At 48.6% G+C, this 15,241-nt stretch overlaps 1 protein-coding gene across 1 annotated transcript in view; it reads left to right on the top strand.

Annotated features, from left to right (window-relative positions):
• The window catches only part of MEGF9 (multiple EGF like domains 9), a 56,061-nt gene that overhangs the window by 33,734 nt on the left and 7,086 nt on the right, over nt 1-15,241 (top strand). The window contains exons 3-5 of the mRNA XM_049832895.1: nt 8,367-8,506; nt 12,016-12,159; nt 13,050-13,322. Of these exons, the coding sequence (XP_049688852.1) occupies nt 8,367-8,506; nt 12,016-12,159; nt 13,050-13,322 (557 nt within the window). The remainder of the gene's footprint in view (nt 1-8,366; nt 8,507-12,015; nt 12,160-13,049; nt 13,323-15,241) is intronic.

The raw sequence follows: 15,241 nt of genomic DNA, 5'->3' as shown, positions 1-15,241 counted from the left end.
AGGGTAGCCCAGTGCAACCCAGCAGTCTGGGGCCCCGACGGCTTGTCCGCTGCATGCTGGTGCAAGGCTTTCCTGCAGGCAGGGAAAGGTGGTATTACCCTGATGTACCTCTTGCAAGGCAATCATTCCAGGTTTTTCCTAGCCCAGGGTGTAGGGCTTTGAGGCTTTTTTCCAAAGCGTGGCCCTGCAGCCACAGGGACAGCGTGTTTAGCCCACCGGCAACTGTCTTCGCATGGGTGCTCTTGCACCTCACAGTTTGGGATGTGAATGGAGGAGGTGGGCTGTGAAGTGGAGAAGGTGCTGTGAGATGCTGCTGCCCGGCAGACGGGTCCAGCCCTTGATTCCCTATTTCCCTGGGAGGTTTTGTGTTTTAAACTAACTTACCCTGGTTCTAGGGAAGACAAGGTGATGCACCCTTCAACTTCTTTTGCACCATTACCTGTGCTAGCGAGCAAGAGGAGAGCTGTGGGTGTTTAAGAATTCCCATGTGGTTTAGCTAAACTTGGGTTAACTATCTAATCTGGGTTAGGTTTTTCCAGTTCCCTTAAAAAGCTGTAAACTAAACACATATAATATGCTGTCATTGTCCCTAATGACAACAGATGCGTGTTAAATTGGGGTCTGCCTGTGCCTCAGTTTCCCCACAAGCAGAAGGGCAGCAGGAAGCAGAGGCTCCGACACGCTGCTTGGAGGTGACGTTAGCTTTGGTTCATGTCTGGCGCTGAAACATGCTGCCCAAGTGTGCAGCAATCTGCTCCTTCGCTAACTGAGCAGCCTTACCTTACTGCTGGCTGGGGAGACAGCTCTGCAGCGTGTGATCCTGGTTTATGCACAGTTTGTGCCACGGGCTCAGCATAAGTCATGTTAGAGAGAGGTCCCGTCACTCATTTCCGTTTAAAAAAAAAAAAAGAAAAAAAGACAAAGCATGCATATAAATGCCGAAGTGTTAATTCAGAGATGTTTTGTCCCCTCGAGGGGATCTCATGCTTTGTGTTCATATTAGAAAGAATTAAGGCAGAGCGTCCCTTAGAGCATGTATAGCTGTCTGTCCCCTGGAGCGGGGATGCTGCGAGGCTGAAAGGGGAGTGCTGTTAGCTGGGCAGTCGCCATCCCTGTATGCCTTCTTTGTAGTGGGCTTCTCTTTGGAGAGACTGATCTTGTGACCCTTACTCATATGGATTTGGAAGAGCACTGCTGGTGAGAGTAAGGTCAGCAGCACTGGACAATGTTCTTTGTTAAGGTCTTTGAATAAGGGCTGGGGTTTCTGAAGGAGCTTGGGGAGCTGGGCAGGGAGAGCCACACGCTGGGTTTGCAGGGGTGGTGGGATGTGAAAAGGTGCAAAGAGATGATGGAGGGGGGGAAGCGATAAGGAACATCGGTCCTGATAGTGTTGGGAAGCACCCAGGTGGGTCACAGACTAGATGCGCCTTGAGCATCATGTGGTATGAAGCCACGAGGGGCAGAACTTGGGGCGTTTTTTTTGTTAGTCAGAACATGCAGATCCATTGAAACTCAAGGTTTTTGTGGAGCTTCACCAGCCTGGGCAGGCAGGGTGCTCGTGGCAATGGTTTGAGATGAGAGAGACCTCATGTTCCCAGGGCTTCTGCCCATCCCTACCACAGGAGGTTATTTGGGGGAAGGTGGTGGAGTTCTCATTTTGCACAGAGAAAATCTTCATTTTCTGTCTTTAGAGTGTCATCACACTTCTGAAATGTCTCTTCTTTGCGTGGGAACTCTTATTTCCATTCTACCGTATTTTAGCAGTCCAGTAAACCACATTGGGCACTGCTGTCCTTTGGAGATAACACCTTGGGAGCCTAACTCCTCAAGGACTTCTTTAAAACAAACAAACAAACAAAAGCCCCCTTTTTCCCTGCTTTAAAAAGACTGCTCTCCCTTTTATAGATTGGCTGAACACAAGTGGTGGCTCATTATCTCCCAGTAATGCCTTGTCAGCATCACTCTGCAGAGAACAGATTTTTTTTTTTTTTGTGGCGGAAATTGTTACATGTGGACGTCATAAAAGCAGAAGAATACCCTGTTAGAGCATATTTTTCTGCATGCTTTAATTATCTAAATCTCTCTCCTATTACCGACTCTTATATCGTTTACATCTGATTAGCTCTTCTTCTCTCTTCCCCCGCAAGGAGGTAAATGTTGTACCTGCACCCATTTTTATTTGGTTGCGGGCAGGGATGGGAAATGAGTGAGTGACTGGACACAGCAGCAGGGAAAGGTAGATTGTTATCATCTCCCCGATAGTAATTGTGGCTTCTCAGAAATCCTGTTATTTTGTTGATTTTTCCAGCAGGTTTTGCCATTGCTGTGTTGTCTGTTGCAGACTTTCTGCTCTGGTAAACATCGACTGTCCTCAAAAAAAAAATATTGGCTCAACTTTTTCAGCTCTTTTGGCCGAGTTCTGGTTTGGGGGAGGTGGTGCCCAGCCTGACTTCAGGCAGTGCTTGTTGCTCGTGCCTTTTTCTGCTGCCTCAGAGGAGGCACCAGTAGAGATCTGGGGGATGGAGGGACTACGCTGGGCAAAACTGGTGTGTCCAGCAGGAACCAGCCCCATCCCCCCGCCTTCCTCACTGATGTGTCCTCCTCTGTGTTGAGGTTGCCTGTCCTATCCCCATATTGTCATGATCTCCAGGGGATGCTCTGGGAAGCCAGGACACACCGTTTGGGGTTGAGACTTTGCTGTTAGTTAGCTTTTGCTGCTGTTCCTCATGCCAAACCACAGAGGACCCCATCCAACTTCCCTCTCCAGGGCCATCATGGTCTTCCCATCGATTCCTCTCTCTCCAGCCACTCAGGTCCCAGCGGGGGGTGCCGGGAGGGCACCCACAGGAGACACCACAGCCCCGGGCTGGAGTTCCCTGGCTTTCCCAGCAGCGCGGGGCATCCTCGGCGGGGGAGATGGGGCCGTGGAGGCGGCGGTGGCCAGACAAGGTGGCCCTTTGACATTTACAGAATGGCCTTTCAGAGCTGTGAAGTGTCCCCAGTCCGTCGAGGGCTGCCATATAAACAGATGCCGTCCCCCGGCACAAAGCGAGGAATGCGGCGCACAATGGCCCAATGTTCGCCGCAATAAAGCCCTGCTTCTTCTGCCCTCCACAAAGGCAGCTCTGAGTGGGGTGGCGGGCGCAGGGCTCAGCTGTGGTTGCACTAACCCACTAAAGCGTTTCAGCTACCAGTGGCTTTGGTTTGAGCCAAGGGAGCAGGGAGGTGCAACCCAGCGTGGGGCTTTTTCGGGCTCTCCGCTTCCCTGTGTGCTGATATTCAAATTAATTGACCTAAAGGAAAATCAACATGTGGGTTACGAGGGTTCTCGGTTTGCTCGGGTTGAGTGTTAGCAGCGTTGGTTTTCCACGGAAGTGTCTTGGAACATTTAGCTTTCAAATGTTAACTTTTCTATGTTGCCCAGAAAATGTGAGAGAGATTTATCCCCTGGCTGCTGTCAGACATCACAGAAAATCAGCACAAAAGGAGCTGGGCTCACTAGAGAAACGCACCATTTTTAGCAACATCTCTTCCGAATCCTCATAATCTTGTGCAGCATCCTTTTGTCTTATTTCATCAAAGTGTGACAAAGCCTTTTCATGAGGGTTGTTTTACAGATGCTCGTAGTTGTGTTTTTCCTCATTCATACAGAGCGCTGTCGTTGCCGTTAATTGTATATGTTACAGGAACACCTCCGGGCCCTGCTGGGATGAATGATGGGCATATCTGTAATCAGAGGATTACAAGGCAGTGGCTGGGAGGCGATGGGGCGGCAGGCGAAGCTAGAGATGCCGCCAGGTCAGGGAAGGGCTGGCTGTAGCCCTCGCTTTCCTTTTTCTCAGGGCAACGTGGCCCCTCACTGGCTCTTCTGGGGCTGGTCCTGGCAAGTGATGTGGTCCTGGGAGACGATGTGAGGGGTGTGTGCGTATGCTTCGTGCTTCCAGATGAAGATGGTAAATGTATTTGGCAAAGCTCTCCTTCAAAGCCGTGGGGGGTTTCATGTGGCTCATCTGCATGGTATGCCCTGGTTTGAGACCCATAAGGAGCTCCCTCCTTCTCTGACTCTGCCCTAGCATCTTACCAGTCTCAAACGTTTTAAAAATAAAGGCACAAGAGCTTGGTGCTGTACCGTTTTGGCTGGCTCCGACTTGGTCAGGCAGCCCCTGGGCTCTTGGTGGCAGCTGGGCATCCAAGTTTTTCTGGCAGCTGGGAAAACATTCAAAACGAATTTCTCCTTTCCTTCCTCCTTGAAAAAAGAAAATAAATGATTAGAGCTTGCTAAGGGTTTTCTGTTACACCATTAAACCATGCACAGCATGCCTCCAAACAGCCCTTAAGGCTGTGGTCCTCCGTCTTCCCATCCATCTTGTGTCTGTCATGTCCCTGCTAACTTAACTGTGTTCCTGTGGAGGAGGAGTGGAGACCCATTGCAGATGCAACTGCACATTGCAATCAGTCTCAGATCACAGATATTTTAATGCTTTTGGTTTCTTTTTTGAGTTCCCGTGCTCTCCTGTGCTGAGCAGTGCAGGGTTAGGGCATTGCCTGAGCTCCCAGGCAGAGCCTGTCCTGTCAGTGTGTCCCTCCCCGGCCATCAGGCCTGGCAGAAATTGATCTGCAGGATGCTCTGCGGCTTCAGGCAGGCACGAGAGGGGATTTTGGAGGTGTTATTTGTTCTTTGTGCTCTGCTCCTAGGACACTTCCAAGTGGGGTCAAAACTCTCTGCAGTCCCCCTCTTTAACGGTAGCTGGAGTAATGCACAGAGCGGGGGGTCTCTGTTGTACCCCCTTAACTTCTGTAGCTGTAAACCTGCAGTCTTGTGTAAAATCCGACCACGGGGAACATTTTGTTTCCACTAGTGGCATGAACCACTTGGTGGGCGATGGGAGTTCCCGCATCCTGTGGCTGTTTCCCCTTGGGTGGAGTAGAAGGGGGCTGTGGGGGGTGGAAGTGAAATCAGACCGGCTTTTGCAGACTTTTTTTGGGGTGCAGGCTGTTCCCCCTTGCCCAATATTTTGCTTTTATTTACAACCCTTTTCCCCAGTGTCCGCCAGTGGGCTGCTGCCCTGGGTGGCCACATCCTGCCGGCGGGTGCTGTCCAGCCCCCGGCTATCGCCCTGCAGGCATCGAGACAGCAGCTCTGAAGGCATAACGTGAAGCCCAAGGGCTGAGGGCGATCAGAGGTACAAGCTCCTGCCTTGGGGGGTCCCAAACGTGGCGTGTAGCCCTCCGTCCCGGAGGGTCAGATCACTCAGTGTTGGATCTGAGCCTTGCACATGGCCTGCCCCTATCCCCGCCGGCCCGCTAATCACTGCCTGCTCCTTCTGCCAGGATCTTTTGTGCTGGTGATGTTTTTAATCATTAGGAAACATATATAAAGTTGATGGATGATGCGATGGTGATATACACTACCTACACGGTCTTTAAAGTAAGTACATTTGTAAAAATCTAGTAGAAACCAAGGCTGGCAGGAGACTTTTACTGGAATTCTGTTTTTGTCCCAACACATCCTTCCATCAGTTCTTTTGTGAGAGTTAAAAATTGGCTGGCTTCAGTGGAGTTAATAATCATCTGAAATGGAGTTGAGCAATTGATGTTGCTGCATCAAAATGTTTCCCTCTTCCCTTCCCCCTCCTTCCCCCTCACTTCCCCCAAAAAAGAAATTCCTGGCTGATAGTCAAAATCCAGTTCAGTTCTCACTGTGCAAGTATTAAACTGTGGGTCTTTTTTCTTTCAAGTTTCTGGATTTTTATGGGCACAATCAGTCTGTTAACAGGACTTTTTTTTTTTTTTTTTTTGGTGTGTGTGGTTTCAATGCATTTATATCATTGACCTTTGCTTTAAAAAGTGTCTGACAGTCTTTACTGGACTGGAGCTATGAAAAGGAGTGTTGTAAGGGGGCTTTATTCTATGGAAGCAATGACCACAGGCAAAGCTTTATATTTGCTGAGTGATTTAATTCTTGCACATGCAGAACTTGGCTCTGTGCCATGTGTAACATGTTGAGAAAAGGTCTGCTTTAGAGGCATTAAAACCAAACTTTCCAAAACTGTCTTTTTTTTAAAAATAGCTTGCTTTCCTGTTATTTTTAAGCTAACAAGTAAAATCAAGGGACACGGCCCCAAAATGCTGCATTGAGCTCTAGCAGAGTCATTGGGGAAATAAACCTCTTTTAAAGAAATGAAGTGGGAGTCTGGATGGAAGGGTGCCAGCTGGGAGGAAGAGGAGGGTGTCATTAAATTAAAGGCTTGATCGAGGGACAGGAGAGAGTAAAACACAGCACCCTGAATTCCAGGAGGAAGCCTGGGAGGGTGAAGATAATAAAGCTCTAGTGCTTGGTCCTGTAAAGTCCTACTCATAGGGCACATCCCCAGAAGATGTGGTTTTAGGATAAATATCAGATCCCCTACAAATTAGTTGCTTTTCCCTGCTTGACTCTGCCTGTGCCCTGCCCGCTTACAGGAATATCTGTCCGGTAGCTGTCAGAAGCAAATAAAAATAAACTGCTTTTTGTTTGCTCTTATTTTAAACACTGTGACAACATTTGGATTAATGTTAGGTCTTGTGAAAAGCTCTTTAAAAGTCAAACATACTGAGCTGCTTAACAGCATCCCTTTGAATTCTGCATCTGCCTGCTGCAATTCCAGATAATGGTCTGGAGAGCAAGGAAACATATTTCTTTTTCCTTCTTGTAATCAGTCCATTAAATATGCCCGAAGTTTCAGATTCTGGAACTGTTTAATTGTGTAGCCACTTGGGCTGAGTTCTGTGTTTTGATGTGCCTTTGTGTGTTTCCTCTTCCTTTGGCAAGTAAACGAACAACAGAAATACTAAATTATGTTAATTTCTAACAGAAGCAATGTCTTCCCAAAAGCATTGCAATCTACTGCATTTTAAATAAAAACAAATCAACAGTGCATCAAGCCTCTGTTAGTTTTAATCGGCAGATTTTTCTAGGGGCTTTTAGAAGAAAATTGTGCATTGCTCGCTTTTCCCCAGGAGGAGCAAGGGAGAGCAATAGATAATCTTTGTGCAGGCACACTGAACCCTGAAATACTGAATTAATAGGAGGAGGGTGCATCCAGCAGTGTGCTTTGTGGATGATACCTGCCTTGTCTGCTGCAGCTGCAAATAAATCCATCTCCTGGAGGAGATGAAATCATGTTTATTTGAGTTGCTCTCCTGCCTTCCCTGTGCAGCACACAGGGGTTGAGGTTTCCTGCAGGTCACCCCAGGGCTATCAGAGATGGGAAAGGCACTTCTGCGCTCTCTTGTCACCGGTTCCCACGTGTGTGGGTGGGATGAGCCGCAGCCGGTAGTTGCCATGCCGGGGGCTTGATGGGAAAGAGCATTTTATCTATTCCTGTGACTTCTCTGAGAGTTGAGCCTAGATGCTGCTAGTATATAAAGTCGCTTATGAAGGCAATAAGTTTGAAGCCTCTACATGGAAAGACTGGCGTGGAAAGCCAAAGGAATGAGGGTAACCTTTGCTTTTTATAGCCTTCTGGTATTTGCTGATGCCAACTAACCCCAATATCCTCTATTTTAACTGTGCAGAGCTCTACCCTCAGTGCAGTCAGACTCGGTGCCCAAGTAAACAGGCTCTTGTCTGGCGTTAGCTGTAGTGGAAACCGCTGGGGAAGGGAAAACCCTCACTTGTCCTTCCCTGGCTCCTCCTGGGTGGGAGAAGTTGACTGGAGAGAGGAGCTTTGCCTGGGTGGCCGTGGGGTTGTTGCGTGGAAGGGATAAATAGGATCGTGGAGGAGAAGCGGAGGGAGTGCAGGTGGCTGATGCCTGCCTGGGCTGAAACCCGAGCGAGACACCTGAGCTGCGGAGCCGGCTCTCGGGGGAGCCGGGAAAGCAGGTGGTGAGCAGGGAATTGTCCGCTTGCCCAAAAATCTGGGAGGTACCGATCGGCACCGATGTGGAGGGGAGGTGATTATCCACATGGGTGCTCTTTTATCGTTCAGGCGTAGTGATCTGGGGTGTCCCAGTGTCCTGCAGGACCCAGGGCCCATGCAGGTGCTTGATGGAGAGGAGAGGGAGGACTGGAGAGGGGCTGTTGGAGCATCTGCTGGGGGCTGAGGCATGGGGATGGCTTTGGGCCAAGGCTTTCCAGAACAAGTGATGATTTCTGGTGCCCAGCTGGAAATTGCTGTCAGGGCAACTGGTTTTGCAGACACTGAGCCTTTCTTGAACCCCCCCTCACTTTTTGGAAATTGTTGCCCATGGGTTTCATGCCCTGCTTCTGGCAGGCGTTTCTGCAGAGTTCCCTGCTCTGGAAAGAGAGTCCAAAACACTGACCGCAGCTTTGTACTTCGGATGCCTCCCAGCACATCCAGATTTCACTGTTCTTCTCTGTGCAGCTCTGGGAAATGCCAGTGTAAAGTTGGTGTCACGGGCCTGAAGTGTGACCGGTGCAGTGATGGATACTACAGGTTTAATGAAACCACCTGCGAGCCGTGCCAGTGCAACAACCACTCCAAAACCTGTGACATCTTAACAGGTAACAGCCTTTTCTCGTGTGTCCATGGTAGGTGCAGACTTTACCTGTCTCTTCTGTCTCTGGTTTTTGCCCGCTTTCATTCAGCAGACCTCCACTCTCATCCTCTTCATCTGCATCTTTATGCCTTGAGTACCCAGAATCTTCACCTTAAAACTGAAATTAAAATGTGGGGCAAGGTTGGAGCTAGTCCTCTTCTCAAGGAAGTCAATACAGGCTGTGTTATTCACCCCAGGCTGCAGTGCAGAGCCTTTATTCTGCAGTCGCTACTGGAAATCAGTGCTCTATTGTTCTCTGCGCTTACACAAATACACAACGTGGGCTCTTAAGGAGCTTTTGTTTAACTTCTGTTTACCTGGAAACATATACTGTACTGGCACTGACGTAAGGTGACTGTTATTACCACAGATAACATGATTAGTGCTGGAAAAAACTGGCACCACCTAATTAATATTGCCCACTTTTTATAAATTTGCCTTGTTCATTTTCCTTGATTATTTCTTTGTCTGTCTCTCACTCACACAGATGTTGATGGAGTGCAAATGTTGAGGCACCTGTGCTTGAATAGCTTATGGGAGGGCAGGGGGGAACCTAATTGCTTTCCTGTCTCCACTGAAAGGAGAGGTCCCGGAGGAGCAATATTATGTGACTGCCTGCGCGACCCCTACTTTAGCAGCAAAACTCACACTTCAAAATCCAAATTCTCATCAAAACTTCCAGGCTGAAATGCAGTTCTGTAATATTTATCCAGGAGCCTAGAAAGGAGTAATAACTTAAATAACATTGCAGGGTTTTTGCATAGCAGGCAGAGAGGCAGAGCTCATCAAATATGGTATTTCTGGGCCATTTTTGCACTGGTGTCTGTTCCCTCGTGGCCTGTGTGTTTGCAGCACAGAAATGGGCAGCTGCAGTGCTGATTGTGCCCAGCCAATGCCCTGATCCTGCTCAGCATCAGGGGTAGAGGCAGGCACCAGATCTGCACTCCTTGAGGATGAATTACTGCATTCATTCCTATTCTGAACTTTTTGTGCTTATGTCCTACTAATATTGAAGGATATAAGATTGTACCTAAAGCCATGCGCACATCAGCTGTGTTACTGATTTGGAGCTGGGTGTGTGGGTTTTGTGAAGGAGTAAGATAATCTGCTCTTCCTTTTTCTCCTTCAATATTTCCCCCATCTCTTCGTTTTGGGAAAAAACCCAGCACAGACCTTGCCTCTGGGATTGAGCTGTTCAGGCAGTGCTTCTGCTGGGGCTGTCCAGCGCTGACCGCAACATTGCAAAGAAAAACCCTCTTTTTGGTTAATGACCTATTGTTGATCTGACAAAAATCCCTTTTTAAAATTTTCCTCCATCTGCTTTATTTGCTGCCGGGGTTGGGGGAACCCAACAAAACCAGCACAGAGAACAGTTGATTAAAAATTAGATCCGACGTCTAATAAGTAACGTCGTGCACTCAGCCTGCTCTAGAAACTGCACTTTGTGTGACCTCCTCAGCTTTACATCAACTGTGTAGTCTTTGTCAAATTTTCAAGGTTTCTTTCGCATTAATGCTGTACTTTGGGCTCCCTCTGCCGGTTCTGCAACCATCTCCACATGGTATCGCTCTTCCCAGGAGGAATATTTAAAATTATTGGGCTGGAAATTGGGCAGCTAGAGCTCCCCAGGCGACAGCGCTTCCTTCGACACGACCCTTGTGCCCCATGTTGTGTCTGTGCAATGAGTTTGGTTGCTTCTTCCCAGTTGGGGTACTGTGAGGTCTGATCCTTCCTGAGGGCATTATCAGGGTGGGAAGTGCTATTAATTATTAAGGCTTTCCACAGTGATACCTGATTGCAAGCCTATGCGTGCTTTGCATGGCTGAGCAACTTGCTGACTCATTGGAAACGCAGCCATTTTGCAGCGTTGGTATAGATAAATGTGAGTAATTTCTGCCGACGGGAAAGACATTGGTCCTGAAATGACCAAGACTGCATGGAAAACACAGGTGTGATTCCAGATTTATGCCACCATTAATGCCTGCAGAGCACGGTTCAAGGCACCCTTGCTGCCGATCGGGCAAATTAACCTTCCACGAGCCGGTCTGTCCCAGACATCCCGCTGAAGCAGCTGATCGAGGTTTGCAACTGGAGAAATTGAGCCCAGCCGATAATTTTCCCCTCTAACCCTGACACCTCTCCCCACAAAAACTGCCGGCTCATGTCTGACAAGCTGTTGGGTGAAGAGCAAACAGTGTGTGGGAGCTGACGCCGAGCAAGTGTCCTTAGTCATTCACCGCGCGGGTGAATCAGCCGCTTTCCAAAAGCGGCAGCTGCCAGGGTTTGCTTCCTGCCCTTGGCACGAGGGTTGGCCACAAGGACGCGCTGGGCTTGCTTGGGGATGCTCAGCTGCGGAGTCATTGCTGTGGAAAGAGAAGAGTAGGGCTTGCAAGGGAACCAAAGTGGTTCAATATTAATAAGAAAATTTGCTGTGGTTTTTTTAACAGTCAGCATTAACCTAATTCAGGATTTTTTCTGTGGTTAATGTTGATATGAGACTTTTCCATACCCCCGCAGCACTGCTAGATTATCTCAGTGAATCTCCTGCCTGTGCTTATATATGCAGTGAATAAACTGCTCTATGCCGCCCTGATTTGTTAGAAGGTGGCTCTTGCCTTTTCAGAGTCTTGTATGCAGGATTTAATCATATAAGCTTCCCTCAGGTCACTGCCACCTCATCGACGAGACTGCTGAATTATAGGATGTTCTTGTTGATGGATGGGCTTTTGATAGAGGCTACGTTTTTATAACTAGGGAGATTTTTCTTTCTCTGGTCACAATAGTATCAAAATGCAATTTAGAGGCCCGTTAGGACATAGCCTCTGCTAAGACAAAGCATGTGAATTTTCTGATTCAGGGGTTTCCCCGGGCAGGGGAGGTGGCTCACGTGAACCCCGAGTTCTCCTCTGTTTCTTTGGGAAGGTCAGTCATTGCTGCTGCTGCGTGCCTGTGATGGGGATGGAGGAGCTGGAGCCCCGCTGGTGGGATGGAGCCATCTGCCCCCAGGGCAGGACGGTGGCACTTCTTTACCCCTGACCACCAGCTTTGTGGTGTAGGAAGAGGCTGCACACAAAAAGGGGCAAAGGCATAAACTGGAGGGGCACCTCGTGTGAGAGGGGGATTTGAAGCAGCAAGATCCTGGCTCACCGGTGCAGATACAAACTGAAACCCCTTTCCTTGAGGACTGTTTAATATTGATAGCGTGTGTTTACCTGCACTGACCTTTTAAAGTGATGAGCTGTGGGCCTCTCTGTTGGGGCTACCTACTTTTTCACATTGTGTGTGTGTGCGTGTGGAAGGGGGGGATGACCATCAGAAGGTCATAAGAGGCCAGGATCATGTTTTGGCCGGAGGGTATCCAAAATCACCTGTGAGCTCTGATAATTGAGAGCACTCCACGTGGATTCTTGCTCCAAATGTTCTGCTCCAGTTCCTGCTGCTGAACGGTTGCTTGTGCTCTCGTCCCTTCCCCAGGCGCCTGCCTGCACTGCCAGGAAAACACTGAGGGAAACCACTGCGAGCTCTGCAAGGTGGGCTTCTACAGAAGCGCCCATCCTGCCCACGCCTGCCATCGCTGCCCGTGCTCCACTGTGGCATCGACCGGCACCTGCCGAATACGTAAGGCTTTCGTTTTGGTCTCGTTCCTCAGATAACGAATGTAGCTCTTTTCAATTAAATTGCCACTCAGAGTACATCAGCCTAGCAAGGTGGTTTATAGTCCGTGAATGTCCTGTTTGTGAGAACCAGGGCGCCTTGCTGGAACCAGTGCCTGCCACAATGCATCTCTGGTGCTTGTGTTGCCTCTTGTGAGAGCAGTTGCACAGTGGAGGGCATCAGAAATGCTTCGCTACAGGCTGCAGCCTGCTCTGAAGAACCTGCAGAGTTTTGCAGAGAGAAACTGCTGAGCCTGCGGCAGCCAGGAGAGGTACAGGAGATGCCCAGCAGTGCCGTGTAGCTGTTCATACCTCTGTGAGCGCTCTTCTGAATATCTCCATGGGACTCCAAGCAGAGATTCCCCAATCTTCCTGCTCTATTTTCATGTAACTGAGAGAAGTCATAGCTGTAATAAACATATGCAAGACTTCTTTTGATAGTTCCTTAATCGGTTTATTGCAATCAAGCCACTTCTGGCTTTGCATAGGCCAAAAAGTTCCTGCAGTATGCTAGCATCCCTGATATAGACCCAGCTGTTTTCTGAAATTGGCTGTTTGGGATGGAAATGTTCAGGAGTAATAATCTGTTTGCTTAGCAATGTTTCGAGAGTGTTCTGTGATGCTGGTACGAGGCATCAGAAACCCCCAGAGTTTTTTTTTCCTCTAGGAGCTGAGAAACTGCTGCAGTTCAAAAGTTGTATTTTCAGCTTAAAATTTGAGATTGGTTAATACTCAGTGGGTGCTGATTTTTGTCATAGTGACTTGTGGTCGGTTCCCACAGAACAAATCCCCCAGTGGGTGTTTCTCTGCAAGGGGCTGTGGCACATATCTGGTTTGCTTTCTTGTATTCCTTAGAGCCTGGTGAAACTGCCCCAAGGTGCGACGAATGCAAAACTGGGTACACTGGCCCAAACTGCAACCAGTGTGACAATGGCTACTACAACTCCGACAGCATCTGCGTAAGATGTAAATGCAACGGGAACGTGGACCCAGCGCGGTCACCCAGCGTGTGCAAGCCGGATAGCGGGGAGTGCATCGGCTGCCTGTACCACACTGCTGGGTTTCATTGCGAGCAGTGTGAGGATGGCTACGTCCGAGATGCCGAGGGGACCAACTGCACCAGGAGAGGTAAAATGTGCTCCTCAAATCAGTGTTGAAGCTTGCTGTGCAGCTCAGGTGGGCACCAGCTGCCTGAAGGCTGGGGATGGAATACTGTTAATTGTTCAGATTGGTTTAGATTCATCTGGCCTGTGGTACAGGGAAGAAAACTAGACCTTTATAACATCTTGGTGCCTACTGGCCTTGAAATCTGTGGTTTAGAGTTAGCTCTGTAACCACCCTGGTTCCCACACTGTGGCAGGCACCGCAGTGTATTTAAATGTAGGTTTTCAGATTTCCATTGCTTGATATACTTGATCTCTTAGTGCCCAGTGAATTGTCCTCATTTACTAGACCATTCAATAGCACTGTCTAGCTCCCTAGAAAGGGTGTTTATAATAAATTTTGTCACTCCTCATACTCTGCAAATAGTAACTATTTGGACCAAGTTTAGACATTCTTTTTTTATGCTTTCTAAATGGGGAAGCCAAAGCTCAGAGGTGAGGTCCAAACTTGCACAGCGAGTCAATGCCAGAATTTACCAGTACCCGCTCTGGAGGGCTCTCTCATCAGTCGTCAGTACACATCTGAGACACTGCATGTAGCACCTCGGACACAAACTAGCTCTGGTACTTGGAGAGGCTACTGCGCAGCAGGAGGACTCGTAGTAAAATGAGAGAAAATGATTCTTAATTTGCTTCTTCAGTGGTTATCAGGAGGTTGGTCCACAAGGTGGATCTCCAGCTCCATGCACGGAAACATTACTGGCGTCATGTATTAGATAAGACAACCCAGAGTTGAGGAAAGTATCTGGGCCCAAATTTGTCCTTGTCACCAAGAGAGATTTAATTCAGAACTTCCATTAGAAGCAAATGTGGTTTTCACTCCCATGTTGCTCTCTGGAGGTGTAATCACAGAGTCCTTCTCTGCGTGGGGAGATGATCAATACAAAAAAGTTGGATGCTCATTAGCCGTAACTGTACCATTACAGGGCTGAAAACGGCACTTCTGCATCAGGTCATCCATTATGCCCTGCACAGCTCTGTCTTTGTGCTAAGAGCTACATGACCTTGCTCCATAAAATCCATATGTATGGCTTTGCTTGTATACTGGCAGTTTTCACCATTCAGTTTTATTTTAATGGCATTGTTATAGCCGATTCCTGATGTGTGGAAAGACTGTCCCCTTTCAAAGGGACCGGAACATGGTCTTCTAGCTTTCCTGTTTCCTTGACACCTCTTTTCTCCTGTTCTTATTAAGCAATTAAAAAGGCTTACAGTTTCTTTCCAGTTTCTTACATGCAATTTGTCTAAAAGTTGACATGCTGAGGTACTGTGCATTAACTAGTTTTAGGTTAAGATTTTCGTAAACCACTAGTGCATTTCAGTGGCCTAATTTTGAGTGGCTTCTGGAGTGAAACCATCACCCAGACTCTGTTTAAGTGGTCGCAGTTGAAGTAAGACAGCATGTTTTGTACAGCCTGGGCAAAGCTAAACCCAGCCTTGAGTATCCACAGGGGCTGTTCAGAGTCTTAAACCTGACCAAGATTTTGATGCTTTCAAGGCAGATGGAGAGAATATTCAAAGGACGTGTGGGATGACCAAAGTCAGTGTTTTCGACCCCTGGGTGGATGATGTTCCTGCTGCGATGGTGAGGCATAGCAGCAGGGACTCAGTGATGCAGTGTGGCACTGTGCCACCCAGCCGAGCATCGCAGCCTTCCCTGAGAGCCAGCGTGTGGGCTGCTGGCATGGCCCCCGCTCCTGCCGGTGCTCATTCGTTGCAGGAGGTAGCAGAAGCTTCGCAGAGACTGCATTTCAATCAAGCAGCTGGATATGACGCTTACGTCAAAGCTGCCAAAGCGTCCCATTGACTGAACAGCTGCCGCTCTCAAGGAGCTGCTTTAGGACATCTGGAGGGCTGGCACGGCCCTGGTGAGCGGAAACAGGC

This window comes from Accipiter gentilis, chromosome 29 (assembly GCF_929443795.1).
Source record: "Accipiter gentilis chromosome 29, bAccGen1.1, whole genome shotgun sequence".
NCBI classification, from domain to species: domain Eukaryota; kingdom Metazoa; phylum Chordata; class Aves; order Accipitriformes; family Accipitridae; genus Astur; species Astur gentilis.
Note: the sequence above shows the minus strand (reverse complement) of the source record. Positions and strands in the feature narration are given on the sequence as shown.